This window comes from Sarcophilus harrisii, chromosome 1 (assembly GCF_902635505.1).
Source record: "Sarcophilus harrisii chromosome 1, mSarHar1.11, whole genome shotgun sequence".
Classification (NCBI taxonomy): Eukaryota; Metazoa; Chordata; class Mammalia; order Dasyuromorphia; family Dasyuridae; genus Sarcophilus; species Sarcophilus harrisii.
In genome coordinates this window covers 277,201,068-277,226,372 of record NC_045426.1, presented here as the reverse complement: position 1 = coordinate 277,226,372, position 25,305 = coordinate 277,201,068, and the positions used below count along the sequence as shown (strand labels likewise).

General features: G+C 31.5%; 1 protein-coding gene across 1 annotated transcript in view; it reads right to left on the bottom strand.

Moving 5' to 3' along the window:
- Positions 1-787: 787 nt before the first annotated feature.
- Positions 788-25,305, bottom strand: part of UGCG (UDP-glucose ceramide glucosyltransferase) — a 43,705-nt gene continuing 19,187 nt past the window's right edge. The window contains exons 2-9 of the mRNA XM_003761420.4: positions 17,171-17,312; positions 10,773-10,875; positions 9,645-9,746; positions 7,756-7,868; positions 3,982-4,160; positions 2,632-2,718; positions 2,028-2,217; positions 788-1,554 (exon numbers count right to left, since the gene is read on the bottom strand). Coding sequence (XP_003761468.2) covers positions 1,384-1,554; positions 2,028-2,217; positions 2,632-2,718; positions 3,982-4,160; positions 7,756-7,868; positions 9,645-9,746; positions 10,773-10,875; positions 17,171-17,312 — 1,087 coding nt within the window. The 3' untranslated portion in view covers positions 788-1,383. The remainder of the gene's footprint in view (positions 1,555-2,027; positions 2,218-2,631; positions 2,719-3,981; positions 4,161-7,755; positions 7,869-9,644; positions 9,747-10,772; positions 10,876-17,170; positions 17,313-25,305) is intronic.

Genomic DNA, 25,305 nt, shown 5'->3' with positions numbered 1-25,305 from the left:
TGACATGCCATCTAATTGTGAAGTAAAAGCATAAATACCACTATAAAAACAAAAGGCTTATGCACCATCCCTCAAATTTTTGCCCATTAAAAAAAAGTCCAGTTCGCCACAAGTTAACATCCTGACAAGAGTCAAAAGAAAGTTTCAGGGTATGATGGAAAGGGAAGAGTGAAATACAGCATGCATTTACAACTCATTAATCTAGTCTATTTAGTTATACAAAAATTCAATTTAAATAAGACTAGACTAACTGTAGTAGGCACAAAAGAAAAGCTAACAGTAGACTTAGTTTGATATTGATTAAATTTAACAATAAACTCATCCTGCCCTTCTTAATACTCTACTGCAATTTAAATTTATTGATGACTAGAATATTTGCTTACTTAAAAAAAGATATCAAATACCTGCATCATGAAATTACATTCTTATTAACAATAAGACATACTGTGTAAGAAAATAGGTCATGTGTGAAATGTTTCTGAAATGCATTTTTTTCTCACAACTATCAAAACATTCACTCACACTAAAACAAAACAACCCCCCTGAAAAAAGTTAAGGAAAACAGAATAAGGATTAGGGGTACAGGGAAGGAAGGATTAAGCTACACTAATTACAGCACAGTGATTAACAATGGTTCAAGACAGAACCAACAAGAGTTGGCCAAAAAGTTGCCCTCAATACATGGCTACCATTAAAAACCAAACTCAGTCCACTTTTGGTTCATTGCAGTGAGACCAAAAAAAAAAAAAAAATCTCTCATATATACATATAAATACAAGACTCCAGCTTTTTTTTTTTTTTTTAAGTTTTTCTTATTTGCTTTTGCAAGGCCTAGTTACCTAATTTATATTTGCTCTGCAGCAACTACAAGAGGTAGTCATAAAGCATGAAAAAGTTTTCTCCACTAATCAGTCTCTCACTGTGAACTATTGCACAATGATATTAAACACTCCATATAGGCATAAAATTACCATCTAGTCCTTTGCTACTCAGTGGGCCAAAGATGATTTCATCCCATATATTTACCAGATTCGTCTACTGCCAATTAGAAACTTTCTCTACTGAAGGATACTTTCATAGTGTTTGCTGCAGAGCAATTATATGTTCCTCTCTTATTTAAAGGGTCCTTGGAACCAATTCTCTTGATTCTTTATTTGTACAAAACAAGGTACCAGTTGGCCAAGATGACACGTTATTTTTTTTCTTTTTCACAGATGCAAGTGCCATGCAAAATAAATTAAAGAACAGATACCAAAACATACAAGTAATAAAACTATTGAAGGTAGATTTTTAAAGCATTTATATAAACATAATTTATAATACTTCTCTTTTTTTCTTTTTTTTTTTTTTTTTATTTTCTTAAATACAGTCACAAAGCTGTGGTTATACGTCAAGGATTTCCTCTGCCGTGCCTCCACAGCGTAATCTGTAGCGTCCTGTTCGCCAGCTTATAGTAGGGTCCCACAATGCCGATAGGAAAATGTATATTGTCATGGATTCTCGGATGAACCAAGCTACTGCATAATCAAGTTTTGAAAAACATAGAGCGCCACCCTAGGAATTATAAAAATTAACAATTAATATTTTCTTTCTTTATTACATTCTATATAAAAATTATTTTAGAAACAAATTCCTGCTTTTATCATCACAAATGAACTTTAAAATGTAATTTAAACTTTTTAAATACAAATTTCTCATATTAACTAATACCAAATTTTTTTTAAATTAACTATAAAAGAAAATCATGGAATGTTGAAGCAATTGTCATTGGTTCGTCCAGCTATCAAATGATATATACAAAAATGTACTTCACACAGCCCACATTTCCTTTAGAAGAAATTGAAATAATTCTAAATACAACATGCACTAACAGAAAATAATTGCTCAAATCCCCTGCCAAGACCCAGCAGAAAACTGATGAGTGCTTCTGATTAATAGGCAGAGAATTCTTTCAACTCTTTAAGCTTTAAAAAAAAAAAATTTTTTTGTTCAACCACCTGCCAACCTTTACATGCTTACCCACATACCTGGACACCCCTGAGTTGAATATAGTCAAATATAAACCAGGCCAGGCAATGACACATGAAAAATACCATGATATCCCATCGAAATACATGGTGAGCTGCCCATCCAATAATTAAACTGGCAACAAAGCATTCAGAAATTGGTTCACAAATTATTGTTGCAGGCAGCATATTGATTCGTAATTTGGTCCATCTAAAAGAAAAAAAAATTGTTTTAGAAAACAAACAACCCAATTTCAAGACCCATTAGTTTAATTTCAGATCAGACCATTTTTCTGGAAGACTACTCCCTTTAAGATTTTAAGAATTTTCTGTCGTACTATCTAGCAAAACAAGCTAAAAGCAAAAAGAATAGATTAATTCTTTCTCTCCACACTCTCAATAAATAATACAAATTATAAAATCAAAATAAAACTTTTTATTGAAAACTTTCAGGTGTTAAACATTTTATAAATTCTGTGTACACACACACACACACACACACACACACACACACACACCCCTTTTCAATGGACATTAAAAAATATATCTGGCAACAGAAAAATTTCATTCATTAAATCATAGTGTAGAAAAATAAGGATAGAGGAAATAAGATGCTTTTATTTACCTGATCATTCTGGATTGAAACTGAGAAATTGAATAGGACCCAGAATTTTGCATTGCAACTTGAGTGGCCATTGCAAACTTCCAACCTCTGGAAATTAATATATAAATGACAAATTATTGCAGTTTGGAATCTTGTAAAATTGATGTTGAAGAAGACAAGATTAGCAAAGCAGAAAAAATAATCTAATTGAAGTATAATATAACAGTAAGGTGTTTTAGTTCAACAATATTTCTGTTATCTGTATTTAATTTAGCATGTTACATGTAAACTACAGTTATGGTAAGTACACACACATACAACTAAAATCTGGATTTGCAGAACAGAGAGCTAAATGAGACCTCAGAAACTGCCTGATCCAATTCCCTTCAATTTCACAGATGAAGACATTAAAATCACAAGAAGTAATCTGATTTGTTTACAGCCATAGATCTAGAAAAGTATTAGATCTGGGATTCAAAACTAAGCACACCAATTCTAAATCAGTTTTCTTTCCACTTCATTTTTCTAAGTAAACAGTATAGCCTAAGAATATCATACACTTAGGTTTGGGGATTTTTCTTTCCAATGTACTTTTGACACCCAATTTGAAGATGTTTTCTTCATTGTAAAATGAATATTATAATAGCCTATACCCCACCAACGACAACCCCAGGATTATGGTGAGGATAAGATGAAATATTTATATTTAATAAACCTTAAAATGATATACAAATGCTAGCTATTATTAATGATCATTTTTATAGCATAAAAATTTGAGGTCAGCTACATAACAATTTTTACTTAACTTTTAGAAAATAAAAATATCAAATCAACTATGGGTCAAATCACTGTAAATATTTTCATCTAAATTCTAAAAGGTCAAAACATTAAGTCTATTTTGAATTACAATAAAATATCTATACTTTTTCCAAATACAGAAATTCATACCTCTTCCAATGAAAAAATTTCTTAACATCACATATGCAACCTCTTTTAAATAACTCTAAATCATATTGCTAAATTTGAAAAAAAAAATTGAAGCATCTAGGGATTTATTTCCTTAATTAGGATATAGGTTATGAATCAAACATTGTTTGCTTTTTCACTGTTTCATAATTCTTATATGCTATGCATGTTCACCAGTAAAAAAAAGTTAATGCTACAGTTTTTCAAATATACTATTAACTGAACCAATGCATTTTAAAAAAAACAGATAATGAAGTTGGAGACAGTAGGGCATCTAAGTAATATTCTAGTGGGAAGAAATCTGCATACTCATTTACAATTTTTTTAAATTCCTTTTCTACTTCATGTACACATACTACTTTATGCTGCTAATAAAAACATTCTCATTTACATTAATTATCTTACCTGTCAGCTATTGCTTTGGCCATAAAATAATCTTCAGCAATGTATTGGGCAAATGCAATAAGCCCTCCAGCTTGATCTAATACATCCTTCCTCATTAAACATGACATTCCTGTCACACATTTGAACCCAGTAACATTAGCTGAAATATAGGACCTTGGATGTGAAGTTCCAAAATATACCTGTCAAAATAAAAGTCAAAATTAATATCTTACGGTACCGAAATAGGAAGTATAAACTTATATTATTTTTTCCCTGAGGCAATTGGGTTTAAGTGATTTGCCCAGGGTTACACAGCCAGGAGGTGTTAAGTGTCTGAGACCAGATTTGAACTCAGGTCCTCTTGACTTCAGGACCAGTGGTCTATCCACTGAGCCCCCTGGCTGTCCCATATTCTAGCATTTTTACATTTTTCTCTCCAACTTAACTTTTGTTCAACTGCCCAAGCAGAAGCAAATGTTTAGTTTCAAAATGGAACACTTTCATTTTAACACTTTCTCAATCTTTTATCCTTCTTGATCTTAATGCAGCATCTGACTTAGTTGAACAACTCTCTAATGGATATCTTTTTTCTCTGAGTTTTCATGATACTCCTGTCTTGTTTCCCTTCCTATTCATCTAGTCAAGACTGCTCCATTTCCTTTGTGGGATTACAATCCATGTCCTACCACCTTAAACAATAGATACTTCCTCATTCTATCCCAGACCATTTTTTAACTTCTCAATACCTTCTAGAAGACCTTATCAGATGCCACAGTTTTAATTATTACCTGTATAATAATGACTCCTAAAAATCTTTATGGTCTGCCCTAGTTTCTCCCCCTAAGCTCCAATTACACTTTTTCCAACTTATGATATATTATAGCTTTTGAATTAGATGTTGTTCAGGGGGGTGGGTGAATGAGGTGAGAGAAGAATCCTCAAGTTTAACATACCTGATTTCATTATCTTTCTCCAAAAGATCTATCTCTCTAACAAACTTTTCTGTTTCTGTTGAGGGTAGCATAAAACTTCTAATCAAACAAGTTTCCAACCTTGAATCACTCTCTGGCTATTCATGTTCCCTTACCTCAATGAGTCTTACTTCGACTTGCCATCATAGCCATCACTTTCATGATCAGAACCAAATAATTTCTTGCTTGGATTACTGCAATAGTTTCTTAATTAATCATTCTACCTTAAATATCTCTTCTCTCCAACTCAACTTATGGACAACTGCCCAAGCAGAAGGAAAGAAACATCTAACATTCCATGCTGTTTCCAAGATTGCACAGGCCTATGCTTCATATATCTCTCCTCAATCCTAATTCTTAGAATCCCTAGTATCCTTCATAGCTCACCTTAAATGCTATATGTTATGTACATGTGGTCTCCTCATTATAGCTCCTTGAGGATATAAACTTTTAAATTTTTATCCTTATATTCCTAGGACCTAACAAAGTGTCTGAAATACAGATGGTGTTTAATAAATGCTTGAAAGTTAGGTCCAAGAAAGGAGACATGAAGACACCTACCTCTGCTCCTTTGCAGAGGTCAGGGTCCACAGTGTGGCTAACTGTTTTTTTTTTTTTAAATATCATCAGTTTTGCTAAATTTTTATTCTTTTTCTTTTTAAAAAAATTGTAAGAAAAGGCTCTCTGGGAGGGGAAGAGGAAAGGATACAGGGAAATTGAGGCAATGTGAAAATTAAAGCTATTGATAAAATGTATTTTAAAATTCTCATTGAGAAATACTGGCTCTAATAGACTGATCATCCTTATAATTTTCTTTTCTAAGAGACTTGTAGGAAACAAGATTAGAAGGAAAGCAACAGACTGGGAAAACATTTTCACAGTTAAAGGTTCTAATAAAGGGCTCATTTCCAAAATATATAGAGAATTGACTCTAATTTATAAGAAATCAAGTCATTCTCCAATTGACAAATGGTCAAAAAATATGAACAGATAATTTTCAGATGATGAAATTGAAACTATTTCCACTCATATGAAAGAGTGTTCCAAATCACTATTGATCAGAGAAATGCAAATTAAGACAACTCTGAGATACCACTACACACCTGTCAGATTGGCTAAGATGACAGGAAAAATAATGATGAATGTTGGAGGGGATGCGGGAAAACTGGGACACTGATGCATTGTTGGTGGAGTTGTGACCGAATCCAACCATTCTGGAGAGCAATCTGGAATTATGCCCAAAAAGTTATCAAATTGTTCATACCCTTTGATCCAGTAGTGCTATTCCTAGGCTTATATCTCAAAGAGATACTAAAGAAGGAAAAGGGACCTGTATGTGCCACAATGTTTGTAGGCAGACCTGTTTGTAGTGGTTAGAAAGTGGAAAATGAATGGATGCCCATCAATTGGAGAATGGTTGGGTAAATTGTGGTACATGAATGTTATGGAATATTATTGTTCTGTAAGAAATGACCAGCAGGATGAATGCAGAGAGGCTTGGAGAAACCTACATGAATTGATGCTAAGTGAAATGAGCAGAAACAGGCGATCATTATATACTTCAGCAACTATACTGTATGAGGATGCATTCTGATGGAAGTGGATTTCTTCAACAATGAAAAGATCTAACTCAGTTTCAATTGATCAATGATGGACAGAAGCAGCTACACCCAAAGAAAGAACACTGGGAAATGAGTTTAAACTGTTTGCATTTTTGTTTTTCTTCCCAGGTTATTTTTACCTTCTGAATCCAACTCTTCCTATACAACAAGAGAACTGTTCCATTCTACACACATATATTATATCTAGGAAATACTGTGACATATTTAACATGTATAGAACTTCTTGCCATCTGGGGGAGGGGGTGGAGGTAGGGAGAGGAAAAATAGGAACAGAAGTGAGTGCAAGGGATAATGTTGTAAAAAAATACCCCAGGCATGGGTTCTTGTCAATAAAAAGATTTTTTTTTTTAAAAAAAAAGGCTTGTAGGAAAGAAATAAAGAATATTAACTTGGCCTCTTTTTGACAAAAAGTATTTTAAAAATTTATATATTAGAACATATCACCTATACATAAAATGTCTTTGAAAGAAAAAAATACATATTACATACATAATTTTGCACAGACATCTCTATATCACAGGTTTTATATAAGAAATAAATAGGAAAATAATGGTCTATATTCAGCTCAAGTTTAGTATTTTAATATTTAATTTAAATAAAAAGGTTAAATCACCTATTTGCAAAGATTGGCCTTTTTTTACAGAGAGAGAGAGAGAGAGAGAGAGAGAGAGAGAGAGAGAGAAAGAAAAAGAAATGAATGAATTGAAAAGGAAGAAAGAGAAATCAAACTGGAAGAGGAAGACCTTCAGGATTTCTGGCCAAAACAGAAACAATTGCCATTTATGTTCCACTTAGTGCCAAAACAATGAGCAAGTGTCATTGGCCTGGAATCTACTGTTGGTCATTCTATAAAAGTCAGAGAAATTTGGGTTTAAGACATTGTGTTTAAGAAAGAAATACAGCCCATAAATTCCAAGATATCTTGCATGTTTCAGGGATTAACATTTACATTCTTTTGGACAGAGCACCTTCAAATGGTATAGGTATAATACCTTATGTAGACAGAGGGAAGAGAAGGGAAAACAAAAGAAAACAAAACAGAGCTGTGTTGCTCAGCTGGGTAGTTCTAGTTGAGTCCTCAGTGAGCTGCTCTTCTCATAGAATCCTCATAGAGATTATTGTTGGTATTTTGTTCACCCCAAAGTACTTTAAAGGATTGTGAATCTGGAAACATAATGGCACTCAAAAATTCCATAACTTACCTGTTCTAATGTAGCAGCAAAACCCTGTCTGTCTGCAACATAGGGTAGACCATGAACCAAGCCTACTTTTTCTGTCATTTGATTAACCATGTCAGTAAGTGTGTCTGGAATTACTAGAAAAAAAGAATGAGAGGATTAGTTTTCTTTAATTAAAATGTCAGATACTAAAATTTTCTTTGTGAATCATAATATAAATATAAAATATGACTTCATTTGGGCTTAAATAAACATAACGATCAAATAACATTTCTGGGCTATGTGCCAAATTCCAGAAAAGTATTAAAGCATACAACAAACCTAAACATTTGCAAAGAGGAACTTAATAGTAACAGTGGAGCAGAATTCCCGTCAACATATATTTATTTAGTGACTTCCCACTAATTAGGAGACTATATTAAGAATTATGGAAAAGAGAATTAGATGTGAGTTTTAAAGCACTGACAATAAAATTTGCAGATTTGTGTGCTTTAAGAAAAATTACCTATAAAAACTTACATAGCAAAGTTTTCATTCAATTAAAAATAAAACCTCACAATAGCATTTCTGAAAACAAATTTCTCAACCACATTTAAAAGGATTGGAATTTTAAAATCTTAACTTATAAGCAACTTGTAAGACAGACATTTTCTGTAAAATCAAAAGGAACGTTAAACATTAAGACAGGGTTTGAAAAGATATTTCTCCTTTATAGCCAATGTAAAATATATTATGAGTGGTTGAAATTGAAGAAAATAGATTTAGGAAAAATTTTAAATTACTGCTGTAGTTTGACCAAGTAACATATTCAAAAGGGTCATGATAACTATAGACCAGTGTAAGGACCACAGGAAATAACACAACTATCGGAAGTTAGTATTGAAAGCATCATCTCCATTTTGTAACGAATATGGGCAGTTCACAGGACGAAAGAAGTTCAGAGATATTGACCTGCCCAATGTTATAGTGTACAATACGAGGAGTCAGGGTCTTTCTTTATGCTACATAATCTTTCTATCAAACCTCTCTTACTGCTCAGTTTATCCTTTCTTTTTAAAAATTCAAATGAAGTCTAAATCAAAACAAGCAAACCCTACCCCATATCTTCTACACCTCCATTAGCAAAAATCATGCACTTGTAACAAGACAATTAAATGTTAACAACTGTCATCCCCCAAAAGAAATCCTCCCACATCCTCTTAGCTGAGGTGTAATAATTAAGTTTCAGATTTCATTATCATCAAGTACTTGGTTAAGTCATTTAAGTGTGTGTGTGTGTGTCTGTGTGTGTGTGTGTGTGTGTGTCTGTCTGTCCAAATTAAAAAGAAAATTCAATATGGCATACTTGATAGAAAAAGAGCTTGAGAGTCAGGAGTTTCTAAGTTGTCAAATATTGACTGTGTCACTCTAGGCATATTACCTAATAACTAAGTGTAACATCTAAGTTGCAGAATATTTGCCCATTTTCATTGGTAGGAGTTTTCAAATAGCGAGTTATGTATACTAATGAACTTAGTCCAGAACACTACACACAACCTCAAAAAATTTTCCACTAAGAAATGTACCTATTGTTCTCTGTGTACACACATTATTCTTTAAATAAAAAAATAAAAGAATAAACAGAGGGAAACATAAGGAAGATCTACAGATGCAAAAGTTAATTAGGTTACATAGAAGTCTTCTTGTATTTAAGAACATGTTAACACAAGTCCTTACATGTGCCATTAAAGATACTAAGTATTAAAGATAAAGAATTACATACAATGTAATTTGCACATCTGAACCTACACCATAAACAATCATATAATGACAAAGTAACTTTTTCAACTCGGGAAAGAAAAGCTTGCAGTTAAATTATTGCTCAATTACTTATGAACAAGCAAATTTATAAGAAAAAATGAAAAAAAGCTCACCTTTGATTCCACTATCACAAATCCATATAAGATCATATTTTGCAACTTCATATCCTGGCATTAAATTATTAATTTTGGGATTAATCCCAACCTTCTTCCCACCTTTAAAAAAACACAAAATGAAAGGGAGTGGAATGATTCTATATACTCACTTTTAAAACATTATATAGTCAATGGGAGAAAAAGACACCATAGAAAACTCTACAACACACTTTTCAAAATATATTTAAAAACTGACTTAGTCATAAAATAAAAATGAACACTGAAAACTTTAACATTAATTTTGTCTTATTTTTCAGGATAAAAAAATCTAATGATATAGAAATTAGTTTTTTATCTAAAAGAAACTTCAAGTCTTTTGACTTTTGTGAATTTTGTAGCAACAGGTTTTCAGTTCTAAAGTCATGAGAATAATTTCCTTTCATTAATTGAATTATGATCAAATTATATTAGCTTTCTGATTAACCTATAGTATATCTTTTTGGCTTAGGCCCATAAAGACTGTACTCTACAGTCTAGAAAAGACAAACTCCTATCTGATTCCTATGTACACAGTAGATGTTTTAAAATGTCATTCAACCTAAATGACCCTGAGTATTAAACATTAATATCAACTATCATAGTTATGAATTCAGGAGCTAATTTTCAATTTCAGAAGCTTGTCTTCCTCCACTGAAAGTGTATTCTTCCATACTTGACTCCCAATTTCACAATTTAACTTTTGGCTATTCCAAGTCAATCAGTGAGATAAAGAAAAGTTAAAAAAAAAAAAAGTAACATATAAAAATATAACTATGATGGATAAATGTTTTCTTTAAATGACAAGACCATCTCATGTGAGATAATCTTACTTTCATTGTTTACATTTCTTTAAGAAGTTCACACAGTATAATTAAAACAACTAAGGCCATGTATTTTTAACAAGGAGCACTCTGGTGGAAAATGTCAAAAGGTTTTTATATGGAGTAAAAAGGCTCTAAATATCCTTCAGAGATTAAATAAATTAGTATCTGTAATCAAAACACAATTCATAAAATTCGACTACATTACATAAGACTATAGACATGCTATAGTACAAAGAACAATAAAACAGGTATACAAGTGAATCCAAGAATTACCATTACTTACCTATAAACAGTCTAGCATCCACATTTGGGTATTTGCCAAGAAGCTTTTTACATACATCAATAGCTGGATCATCATGATCTTGTACACAAAGGAGTATTTCATACTAATCAAAAGAAATTACTTCAAGTTAATTAATTTTAAAACTTCAAAAATCAAAGATATTTTATCAATACTTATGGAAACACATAAATACGCTAAAAGTTAAGATATCAACACTGGTGACAGAATCAATTATGAATATTCATTGAATAAAAGTATAAAGATCATGCATTTCTTCAGAATTTGATTCTGAACAGGCAGGCAGGACCCAAGGTATTTTAGGTTTGTCATTTCCAACATATGGTTGCCCAGGGACTTTAAATTAAATCCAAAAAATTCCAATCTCTTTTATTGTCAACTAAGTTCTATTGAACAATATGATGTTAAGATTTGTAGTAAATAAAACTTCTGTCTTGTAAAAGCTCAGAACCTTAAAACTTACTATTATTTATTGAAGATGAAATGATCACACTACAATTAATTTCAAGTGCATTACAATTAATTTCAAGAGACCATCAATGATTTTATTGTACTAAATATTGATGATTAAGTGATGTTTGCAGAAAGTACAGTTGGAACACGTCTCATGAATACTTTCACTAATGAAATTTGATGTAACATTTTTCACTATTTAAAAAAACATATTCAACTTAAGAATTGTGAAGACATATACAAACTATAATCTGACCAGTAGTTAAATTTGCTCTATAGTAATAAGTAAATCACAAAGTTACCATTTCTTACATTATTAATTTTTTGAAAGTTATTTACCTTCATATATGAAGATAATACTAATAAAAAAAGTAGAGAATTATACAAAACTTTGAAATTTTTATTTCCCAGGACTGACTGAAATTTATGCTAGTCTATTCAGGTTTCAGGCTCTTATGTAATCAATATGACATATATGATGTCTTTCAAGCAGTAGGGAGGATGTTAAATATTTCCAGTATTAGAAGTAGACAATATTACTTTTTAAGTGACTGCAAGGAATTCTCCCCTTCCCACCATGGCATAAAATTTCTACAATGTCTAATACTTACTTTCACTTTTATTACTCTCACAACCACTTCCATTTATCCTATCAATAGGTGAAAGTTCTAACTAGGATTTGTTTTCCATGAGAACTATATTAACCACTCTGCTATTTAGAAAGCTAACAAAAATATATAATGGAACAAAGACATTTATATGACAACAATCTCTACACTTTCTTGAAATTTATGGGATGTCTAGGTCTAAATAAGTATCTGCAACAATATGTAATTGAACGCACCTTTAACTTTCTTTTTTTTTTTTAATTTACAATGATCTGTTGTTTTCATATTACATTCTTTTCCAATAAATCCTTCCTCCCACACCCACTGAGCCACCCCTCCCCCTTATAATAATTAAAGGAAAAAAGAAAAGTGGTTCAGCAAAATCTACCAACATATCAATCAAGTCTGACAATCTATACAATATCCATAACTACAGTCCCCCATCACTACAAGCAAAGGAAGTACATTTTCTCAACCTCTTTTTAGTCTAAACTTGACAATTACAAAATATTGAAATCCTAAAAGTACCATCTTCCTTTATTGAAACTCTAAAACTTTAGTCAAAAATCATATGAAATTAAAATCACTAAGATTTTTATTGCCAAATTAAGCTGCTCAACCACAATACTCTAAAAAGTTCTATAATTTTTTACATATTTCAGAAGATTCAGGTAACAATGATACCTTTACTATTTATGCCATGTAGTTCTGCAATTAAACACACCAAGAAAATACTTACAAAGATGATTAATTTAGCAGCATAACCACCATCACCATGATTAAATAATTTTAATCTTTAACATAACTCCAATTCAATTATAGTTAAAATGATACTTAAATAAATAATATATTAATGATAGTTATATAATAAAATGATAGTTGAAAATGATACTAAAGTGAAGCTTGCATTTCAAGTAAGTTCTGAAGAACTGGAACCTAAACAAATATCTTCAATTTTCAACTGTGATAATTATCTTTGTGTCTTTACAGTTTGATAATATTTCATTACTGTACTGTATATTTAATAACTGGCAATAAATAAGATATTAGATCAATTAAAGGCTGGTTATGATAGGACAAAAATTCTTCAGATATATAATTGTTTGCTATTAAAAGAATTAGTAATGCTTTAAAATGTAGCCTTTATCAGAAAAAAATTCACCTTAAAAAAAATTTTAAGACCTTAATCATCATAATGCTTTAGGAGGAAAATCATGAAATAATGTCTCAATTACATTGTCCAATGGGGGAAATATGAATAAATGAATGCGTAGTTTTCTAAAGGTTTTGATAATAAGAGTTTATCCTGAATTATGCTTTTACCAGAATGGCAAATAAACTCATTTAATTATCTGTTTCCTTTTCTCTCCTTTTCCCTCTTTCTCCATTTCTCTCTCTGCAAAAGGCAGAAATAAACAATAAAATTACCAAAATCTTTAAATTAAAAGTAAAAGGAAGGGTATCTTGATAGTCTACGAATTTTTAAAAAATAATCTCTTGATATTTAATAATATATTTCAAATTATTTGTTTATTTTAAAAAATATTCATAAAGACAAACATTTTTAAAAGGTCCTTAAATTTATAATATTGTTTTCATATTACATTCTTTTCCAATATATATTCCATCAATTCAACTCCATAAAAATTAGTAAACAATTTTATAATAGTGTAATAGTGAGTTTTTCTATTTCTAAAAGTAAAAATATTTTTTAAATATACTACCCAATCACATTACATATTAAATAAGTACATTTCTACTTCTGGATAAATGTCCAGTTTAAAAAACACATCCTGTTTATAAAAAGAAAAAATATTATTTTGTTAAATTTGGATTTATCCTGACTAACTTTCCAATAAAAACAGAATACAGGAAGTAGAATGAATATAACAGTTGTGCTCACAATAAAGGGTTTAAACAAGAAATAGTGAATGCATGAAGGTAGGTTAGTTGCCTGATTCTTTAGCCTAATTTTTATAAGCTGTGCATTTCAAAAACTAATTAACATAAGAAAACAATGTAAATATGGAATTCTTTGCAATGTTTTGGGACTATGGTAACTTTTTCACCTCTTTTTTTTTTTTTAATACTTTTTACCTTCAATATTATGAAGGCATAACACCTTGGCTTTCTTTACCTCTCCATTTACTTATTTCCCTACAAAACAGATTCACCTATTCTTAATCTATGGATCTACTATCTTCTTCCTCAAAAAACCCACAATTTTTGGTCACTTTAAGCATTCATACTTCATTTTGGCACATAAGCCATCTGAGATGATAGAATCAGAGATTCAGAGTGGAAGGGATCTTTTAGGACATATAATTCAAATTTCTCATTTTATAGAAGAAAAAATACAGAATCAAAGCAGTCAGATGTCTTGAACAAGGTCAGAAGTTAATACATTCAGTTATTTTTCCCAACTGGACAAGATAATTGAGAAAGTACCTCTTTTTTTTTTTTTTTTTTTTTTTTATATCATGATTCTGTAAGGGTCTTAAATTTTTTTTTAAGGTGAAATCTTTTTCTAATAAAGGTTTTATTTCAAAGTATTTTTAATTCTACTAATAGAAAACAATTATTTATCTAAGAATTTTTGTACTATCACAATCAGGCTTTAACTGTTCTAATATCCTATTTATTCCCAGTGATTAAATACTATACAACAATAATAAGAATAAAGCTCTAAATCCTTCAACGTAGGATCCCAGATTCAAATTTCAATTTCTATTATATAGGATATAGATTCTACAAAGTACACAAAACTTGCTTTACAAAATTGCTTTTGTGGCAAATAACTTTGCCTCACTAAATGTTATACAAAATACAGTGTTATCCATCTTTTTTAAAAGTTCACATATCGTATGGATCAAGAAGTAAATTAACACTTGCACAGAATTTTAAGGCTTAAAATACTTTCAGATAAGGTTCATACTATATCTAATGTCTGCTGTAAGTCAAGATATGAGAAAATTTTAACTTGAGATATGACTGTATATTTAATTTCAAGACTTTATCTCTCCTTTCACCATAAAGAGAAAATTTATTTTGCATTTTAGCTAATGTTTGGCATTAGCCTATTCTTAATATTGAGCCAAACCACGTTGTTTTTCATTTGTTTGTAAGCACATTAAAACTGTCTTTAGAGCCTATAGTTTATCCTCTTGATTTCCTCTGTCAACTTAAATGACTGCTTCATTCACTCAATCATTTAATGATAAAAGCTAAGTATGTTGCTTCGTTTAAAAACAAAATTTCAATGTAATACCAAAAAATATAAATAAAACTTCTAAATTAACTCAGAGAAATAGATTCAAAAGAATTTTGTCCTCTTACCACTCTCCTGTATAAGCACAAGTCTGCCGATTGGCCTTTCACTCTAGGCTCTTATTCTTCATTAATTTTTTCTTCACACAGCTGACAAAATAATCTTCCCAAATCATAGGACTTACACTCAGTCACTGCACTGTTAGAAAACTCTCTATACTATAATGCCTTTTCTCTACCTGGTATTAAAAGACCCTCTCTCTACAAATTGGCTCCAACATAACTTCCAGTCTTATTAACTATAAATAACTAACTTATTAACTTCCCTTAATAAACTCTGTATTTTCAGCCAAGCTGGTCTACCAGTTGGTCCTTAAACTCATAAGACCATATACCAGCTCTATATAATAACACAGGCCATCCCATCCCTGGAATTCATCTCATTTTCAGCTTGTACAAGACAGGATGCATTATAACTCTCCATAAATCAACATCTTCTACCACTTTCCTATTTCTATTGATAGCATGCTCCCAGTTACCCAGGCTCAAAATTGCAGAAGTATCTTTGTCTATTCCCTTCCATTCATCACACATATTCAACACAGTATTTCTGTTCCTTTTTTCTCTGTTCATACTGCCACAAACCAAATTTAACCTTTTATCTATCCTATTAACTAGTTTCTATACATTTCCTCTTTCTTATCTCTAATTTATCCTTCCCCAAACTGCCAAAACAATCTTCCAAATGTACAGGTTTGAGCTCATCATTCTCCAGGTCTAAAATTCCTTTTTTTTTTTTTTTTCTGATCTTTCAATTTCTCCTCACATCAAGAATTTCACATTGCACATTTCAAACTCATGTTCAAAACAGAACATTACCTCAACTACCTCCCCCCCCCTATATCTCTCTAAGGTCCCACCATCCTCCTAGTCATCTAGTTTTATATCCTCAAATATTATTTCCTCATCCTACATGTTTAATTAGTTGCCAAATCTTGTCATTTGCACTCCATAATATCTTTTGCATCAATCCTTTATCTGGCTGCTCACACAACTTACTTTAGATATTTATATCACTGTAACCAACTCCTGAATGGTCTCCTTAACAAGTCTCTCACCACTTCAGTCCATGTAGCATACTGCTACCAAAGTAATTTTCTTTACTCAAATATATGAACATATTACTCCTCTATTAAATAAATCAAAATGCCCCCAATTTCCCTAGGATCAAATGTAAACTTCTCTGTTAACTTTACAAATCTTTTATAATGCTGCCCCAGTCTATCTTTCAAGTCTCATTATTCCTGCTCACAAACTGTGATGAAGCAAAACTGACTTTCTCTATTCCTAACACTACATCTTCATGCATTTGGTCTGGTCAATGCTTATTTCTGTAATGTGACCTCCCCTGATCTCCAACCTCATAGAAACTCCACTCTTCTTTTAAGACATCATCTTTTATATGAAATCTCACCTTATCCTTACAACTCCTAGTCCCCTTCCTTTTAAACTAAACTTAAAGACTTTGAATGTATTGATATTTGTTATCTTTATTTATTCTGTATGTACAGACACATGCTTGCTGAATGTAAACTTCTATGGCTAGAGATTACTACATCCATTACATTTGCATGTCTAGCACATAGGACAATGTCTAGCCCATAGCAAGTATTTAATAAATATTTGCTAACTGAATAACTGGTATGAGCTATTTTTTTATTCAGTAATCTCAGTCATGCCCAATTCTTCATGATCTCATTTGGGGTTTCCTCAGCAAACTTCCTAAAGTGGTTTGCCATTTTCTTCTCCAGGTGGCATTACAAATGAAAAAACTGAGGCAAACCAGATTAAGTGACTTTACCCAGTGTCACACTGTTAGTTGAGTTTGAGAGGTCTTCTTCATTCCAGACCCGGTACTCTAGATGCCCTCAAAGATACAGCTACCAAAATGTTACTATTAAAATATCCTTTCCTTGTGTTCTCTGAGGAGGAAAAAAAAAGAATATGTTCCATCCCAAACGGGATTAAAAAAAATTATAACAATGTACTTACTCTGGGATAATCCAATTCAAAGAATGTTTCTAAATTGTTGATTAAGTTAGGATCCACACCCTTCAATGGTTTCAGAAGTGTAATGCCAGGGAGTTTGCTATACGGCTGTTTGTCTGTTGCCTTCTTGTTGAGATGTAAACGTCTGTAAAAGACAAAATATAAATACAAATGCTTAATATAAATTATACAAGTCCTATAAGGCAAGTGAACATTGAGTATTGTTTTTAGAATACAATACAAGTTTTAAATGACAAACTTGCCAATTATAAAATATGAATTACAAGTAAATGTTTTAATGTTACTGTATGTGGAAGGAAATCAGCGGTACTTTTGTTGTTTCTGGTCAAAAAAACAGTTTCAATGCTTCCTCCATTTCTTATATGTTGTACACATACATACATACACACACACATACACGAGATTAAATACATGAAATCAAACAAGTATTTAATATTAGGCACTATTATGAAGCTTTTAAAGAAATTATTATAAACTATCTCCTTCTATAAAGCCCCACACTCTGTTAGGTCCTAAGGATGCAAAGATGGGAGGTGGGGGGTGGGGAAGGGGAGGAGGGTATATAAACAGACACACATACATACATACATAACAAATACTCTCATAGAAAGAAAACCCTGCATGCAAAGTCTTGAATATTGCCAAATGAAATACTCAGTTTACTGAAATTCATCATATTAACAAATATATATATTTGAGATTCATAGATTTATAAGATGATGCTCGAGTTAAGAAGGAAAGCAGAGATTCTTAGAAGAGAAGGTGAGAAAGGAGCACTTGCAGGACAGTCTAGTACAAAGGCCACAGAAAAAGGAGATTGGGCACTATGAAAAACAATAAAAAAAAATTCATTTTGGCTATAAGGTAGGATGCTTACAGAGGAATAGTGAATTATCAGGCTGGAGTAGTAGGTCATATTGTCAAGGCCTTTAAATGCAAACAAAGAAATTCAGATTTTATCCTAGAGTAATAATAGACAGCCATTAGAGTTAATTAAGTAAGGGGTAATAAGGCAGGGTCAGCCCAGAACTTTATTTTTTTTTTTTTTAAATAATTGCTTTTTATTTTTCAAAATACATGCAAAGCTACTAGTTTTAAACATTCATCCTTGCAAAACCTTGTGTTCCAAAATTTTCTCCCTCTCACCTCAACTCCCCATTCTCTTATACAGGTTAAACATGTGCAATTTTTCAAAACATATTTCCACATTTATCTTATTGCACAAGAAAAATCAGATCAAAAGTGAAAAAAAAAAATGAGAAAGAAAAAAACAAGCAAACAACATCCCTCCCCTCAAAAAAAGGTGAAAATACTATGGCATGATACACATTCAGCCTCCATAGTCTTCTCTATGGATGTGAATGGCTTTTTCCAACACTAGTCTATTGGAATTGCCTTGAATCAACTCACTGTTGAAAAGAGCCAAGTACATGGCAATTGATCATCACATAATCTTGTTGCTGTATACAATATTCTCTTGGTTCTACTCACTTCACTTGGCATTAGTACAGGTATATCAATTCAGGAGCATCAGAGTTCATGTAAAAGTCATGCGAGACTTTTTAAAAAAATCAATCATCATTTCTTACGGAACAATAATATTCCATTACATTCATATACCATAATTTTATTCAGTCATTCCCCAACTGATGTCAGCCCAGAACTTTAGAAAGAGTCTCTTTAACAGCTGTATGGAAAACAGATTAGAGGAGGAAGAGACTTGAAACAAGAAGAACAATTAGAAGACTCTGATAAAGAGTGTCTAAAGACAGACGAGATATTGTTAAAATAGAACTAAAAGATTTGGGCATCAAGTGGTTATATAAGAGTTGTTGACAACAATAAAGTTGAGAGTCTGGGTGAATAGAAGGATAGTGGTATGTTACATGTAATAATGTTGAGTTAATAAAAATAAATTTACAGCTTTTTCAAAATTAGTGTATTGTCTTTAAAAATTCAATACATACAACGATCCAAGGCCATCTCAAGTCATCCTGATCACACTAGACCCAAATGGCTCCTGAAGAGAAAGTGAGGCAGGTGAGCCCTTCCACACTTAAATCCAATTCACATGGCATCACCTCCCTGATGTCATAGTCCTCTTCAAGAATAAGGACAAACAACAAATAAATATGAGTAATATACCTGCTTCAAATTTGTTTTTATATCCAAAAAGCTTATGTCAGCCACTTGCAAAAGTGGCATTCCTACACTCAATCTTACATCTTAATCTAGTGCTCATATTCAAGGCAAGTAGTACAAATTACTAAAAGTCTTTTGTCCATGCCTCCTTACCATGTAATCCTGAGGAAAACATAGAAACAAATTCTATTCGTTTTTATTCCCCCCCCCCCTTTTTTTTTTAACATTACAGTGAAGACAACTACAGGAAAATCAGAGATTCAAGGATCCAGTGAATAACTCCAAGTATTCATTGTCAAGTAGCTATTATGTTAAATTCCTTCTTAAAAGTCTTCTTTACCTTTTTAAATGAAAAAAGAACTAAAGAAATTATTTTAATGTTTGTATTCCCTGATAAACTATACTGGTTATTAGCAACAGGTAACTTATTAAATGGGAACTAAACGAAATTACTGTATGGAATATTAAGCAACTAAGAAGCATTTGGTTTGCTCCCAACTAAAGATAGAGACAGAAGTTAATATATTCGTTTTTCTGAGTTGTAGGGGACTGAATGAAAATAAAGGGATTCTATCAGAAATGAATTATGGAATCAAAACTGTTTATAAATTAAACACCCCATTTTCTGAATATTATTAATTCTCTTTAACTTTACATTACTTTTTGAAACTAAAGACTATTACCAACTGAAATTATAGCTTCAACTACATCTCAAAAGGAGTATAACAGAGTCTGGGATCTAACCCTATTTTTAAAAGTAAACATCTAACCTTTTTGAATATGAATAATTTTTACAATATATAATGGTATAATGTACTAAATTATACTTGATGTAAATGTTTAAGTAATTTATAACTTGCTTTTTATAATTTTCTTATCTATTCTGAAAAATGAGGCAGAGAATTATTGGAAAATGAGGGGAAATTTTTAAAAGATATACTAGAAAAGGGAAAAAAAGTATCGATTTGCAAGATCAGAGGAAAAGATCTATACAGTTTAGTCTTTGAACCCTTTTATCACACATCTGCTGGAACTATTAGCTTGCTTTTATTGATTTCCTGAGAAACATATTAATGTAGTACACTGCATTAGAGAAAATACTTAATGTAACTTTCTTTAGACTGAAAAAAAGGTTTCCCTTATACTATGTGATCAATGACATATTACAAGTTGTGGAGCTTTGGTTAAAGTAAAATTCTATTCACTCAAGCTACTTCAATAAGTATAAATATATTTTTACCACCCAACTCCTATTACCTAACACAAATTTTCACTGGCAAGATGGTAAACTGTACTTGATCTCCAAGATCCTTTTCAGCCACAAAATTCTATCTCTATTCTAATATCATTTATACTACATCACTCTTAATATTTCTCTAAATTATTCTTTAAGAACACTAAATTATTTCTAGATTCCTTAAAAAAAAAAAAACTGGGGGTATAGTAAATAAAATCTGGGGATTACTTTTTTGTTTTGATGTTTTTGTTGTTGTTGAGTTTGATAAGGGGGATTAAGGCTTCCTCCTTTCCCCCCATTCTTTTTTGCTGAGGCAATTGGGGGTCACAGGGCTGGTGCTCTACCCACTTTGTGCCCCCCAAACCCCCCGTTCTTTTGAAGTCAACAAAGATGAGTTAAGGAAAGCCTGGAAGAACAACTTAACAAATGGAATTTTATTGTTGAATTTTTGTGAATTTTGAGGCCATTTTCCAGAATCCTAGCTTTAATAAGGACAAAGTGTGCCGTTTTCTTTTAAAACAAACATATATAAAAAAAAAATTATCTGGAGTTCTAGTGAAAATAGATGAACCAATTAGAGGAAGTAGGGGCCCTATACGCAGGAAACTAAAAGGAAAATAAGGAGGATACCTATAGGGAAAGAGGCTGGAAAAATAAACCTGTGCCAAGGCAGAGTGGGTTCTAGGTTATCCTGTCATTTTCCCCTTCCCTCCAACTTCCTTGCTAATGCTTAGAATTAATTCCTTTAGAAATGAAAAAAAAAAAAATTATTCTAATACAGGACTATCACAGTCATAATCTTAATAATAAACAAGATCCAAATAACCTCATTCTGTCAATTCCAGATCAGTTCACTTTAGGCCTAGTATCCAGTTTTAGTCTCTCTCTTTCATTTGTATGATCAACACTTTATATAAGCAGTTCACTTTAAAAGAACTATTTCCTTTATCAACATCATTCTCATTCACACTAGAGTCATGAAATTTATTTATTCAGCAACAAAAAAAGGAAATGAGAATTGAGGAGAAACTTTTGAGTGTTTTTTAATTTTTGTAGAATTTTTCTAAGTTTCAAATCACTATCCTATTAGTTCTGGAAGATTATTTCTTATTCAAAAGGAGCAGAACAGAACACAATAAAGTATTATATTTTGAGAGAAAAAAAGAACTTTGAAATGATAATACAAACAAAGAAAGAAAACAGCATTTTGGTGAGAATTTCTATTAAATATCTAGATAGAAGAAGGAAACTGATGAGTCCAAGAATGAGATCCCAAGAATGGTAAAGAATCATGAAGTAACAAGGTTGTTTTCCTTATTTGATTCAATGGGGCAAAATGAAGCTTTCAAGCCTCTCTTCCAACAAGATAATTAATATATAACATAAAAATCAAAGGAGCTAATAATTTCTTGATTTATTTTTATGACAATTTCATTATTCAAAAAGTAGAAGCAGCAACAAAGATACTTCTATATTTTTGGTAGCAAGAACAAACTGGTTGCTTAAGCAAAAATGATGACAACTCTGGAGAAAGTCACAACTCTATCTTAATTTTATGATAGAGAAAAGGAAGAATGTAAGCATAATTTAACAAGTGTCCCAAATTCCAGGATGACAGATTTTCATAAACAAGAAAACATTGACTCTATTAGTATTAATACCCAGGAGAAAGGTCTAGTAGTATTATTCATCTGCAAAAATACTACTCTGATACCTTTCATGATGTGGAGATAGTAATACCTTTGGGTTCTCAAAGGCTCCAAAAGAGGAAAGCAAGTGTAAGGAAGGTTCTGCTGTTCTGCACTAATATCTTAACATCATATTATAATCTAGTATTAGATTATTTCTGCTTCTGAGGACTAATCTCACTAAGTACCAAGAGCTATATGCAGAGAAGTTAGTAATAGCACTCAACCTCACCTTCTATTCCTGTTCTAATACTAGATTTTGTAGATGCAAACAAAAGCATGTAGGAAGGATAATTCTGTTGGACAGTACAGTTGATGGTCTAGACTTCAGAAAGTGATAAAATGTTAATAATGAAGATTAAACTTAAAAGTATGCCACTGGTGTAATTTTGCCCCTCTTCTCAGAGCTGATATTAAGACATTTACCAATATATCACCACATCCATACCTTCTCAACCCATACAATTTTTTTTCATTCCTTCCTGCAAATTCTCTGTTTTGGGTCCTTGGTAGTAACAATGTTTTTATTTTTCTTATCAGAATCTTTATTCTTTCTAATATCTGAAGAATCATAGGATCATTATATTATAGAAATTAAGTAAAGTTCATCTCTTTTAACTATGTATTTTTAGTTTTTGATTTTGATAGCAATTTTGATCTTTGTTCTAACAAGAGAAACCTCTACATAGTCTACACAATTTGCCAACATCTAACATCCAGCTTTTAAGAAGGGGGGGAGGGGAAGTACACAAGTGACATAGTTTTAAGTTTAATCTTCATTATTAACATTTCATCATTTTCTGAAGTCTAGACCATTAACAAAATAATAAATCATGGCCTGATTTTTAGTGTTTGCCAAAGTCTAAAATATAAACATCCACATTAAAAATTTAACAATCAATCTGCTCTCATCAGTTTGAACTGTTTCCAGCAAATTCCCATATAGTATTGTATTATTTTAAAGGAAGTTTCCACACATCAAGGTCATAGATCTATTGAAGTATTAGTAGCATTTATGTTATCATTATATTTATTTTTTTAAAAGATTTATTTATTTATTTATTTATTTTTATTTAATAGCCTTTTATTTACAGGATATATGCATGGGAAACTTTACAGCATTAACAATTGCCAAACCTCTTGTTCCAATTTTTTACCTCTTACTCCCCCACCCCCTCCCCTAGATGGCAGGATGACCAGTAGATGTTAAATATATTAAAATATAAATTAGATACAAAATAAGTATACATGTTATCATTATATTTAGATATCACTTAATTTCCTACTGACTGATATAAGAATAATGAATTTAAAAGAACTGGAAATTGGATAAATTTATTAATAAATACAATAATCTGCTATGTTAATTATAGCTTTTAGCTGATAAATTGAATCCACCAAGGAAAATCAGACTTCGAGATACCCAAGTTATTTGGAATACAAACTAAATGCAGAATTATTTCAATTCAGCAAACATATATTTAGCACTTAGTCTTTGTGCAATATTTAGCTTCAAAGAAAGAAAAAACCAATCCTTAAATTTACAGAATTTATAGTCTAATGGGGGTGGGAAGAGAGGTGAGATGGAAGAAGTGAGAAGTGGTGGTTAACCATTACAAATAAGAATAACATAAGATAAAATATGCTATTTACTAAAGAAAAGTCAATGTACTATAAGAAGTCACTGAACTTTGACATTAAGTACTTATGTGACAGGCACAGGCACTGTGTGGAGTTATAACAAAGTTGTAAAGAATTTAAAAAGTGTCATGAGTTTGTATTTGGTTATTTATATAAGGATTAATCTTACAATAACAAAATTACCTACTGAATTAAATCTCTTCACTTAATTAGAAGCAATTACAACTTTTGCAAGCCTTCAGTTTGAAAAGTACTACATGAATTCTTAGCCTCAGCCTCATGTACAAATGTAGTATTGTAGTATAATAATAGTCATTAGCATTATCTTCAAATTATGAACTACAAAAATTGGATTCATAATAGTAAGACCATAAAGTCCCTTAAAACTCAGCATATTGTCAAAAGGCCTTTTGGCTTTCAAAGCATGTAACTTTTCCACATTTGTTAACATGTAAGTCATGCAAATATTGGAGGGGATATGGGAAAACTGGGACACTGATGCATTGTTGGTGGAACTGTGAACGAATCCAACCATTCTGGAGAATAATTTGTGCACACTCTTTGTGTGCACTCAAACTGTGCACACTCTTCGATCCAGAAGCGTTACTATTCAGCTTATATCCCAAAGAAATATTAAAGAAGGGAAAGGGACCTGTATGTGCAAAAATATTTGTGGCAGCCCTTTTTGTAGTGGCTAGAAACTGGAATTTGAATGGATGCCCATCAATTGGAGAATGGCTGAGCAAATTGTGGCATATCAGTGTCATGGAATATTACTGTTCTGTAAGTAATGACCAGCAGAATAAATACAAAGAGGCTTGGAGAAACTTACATGAACTGATGCTGAGTGAAATGACTAGAACCAGGAGATCATTATACACTTCAACAATACTATATAAGGATCAATTCTGATGGAAGTGGCTCTCTTCAACAATGAGAGGATCCAAATCAGTTCCAATTGATCAGTAATGAACAGAACCAGCTACACCCAGTGAAAGAAAACTGGGAAATGAGTGTGGATCACAACATAGTATCTACATTCTCTGTTATTGTTTGCTTGCATTTCTGTTTCTCTTTCCAGGTTATATTTACCTTCTTTCTAAATCTGATTTTTCTTGTGCAGTAAGATAACTATAAATATATACACATATATTGTATTTAACATATACTTTAACATATTTAACATGTATGGGACTATCTGCCATCTAGGGAAGGGGGCGGAAGGAAGGAGGGGAAAAGTTGGAACAGAAATTTTTGCAAGGGTCAATGTTGAAAAATTACCCATGCATATGTTTTGTCAATTAAAAGCTATAATTAAAAAAATGTAAATCATGTCATGTTCATGTTAGAAAAAGAAATCTAATCATTTCAGCATAATGCTAATGCATAATAAAAATGCACATACTTTA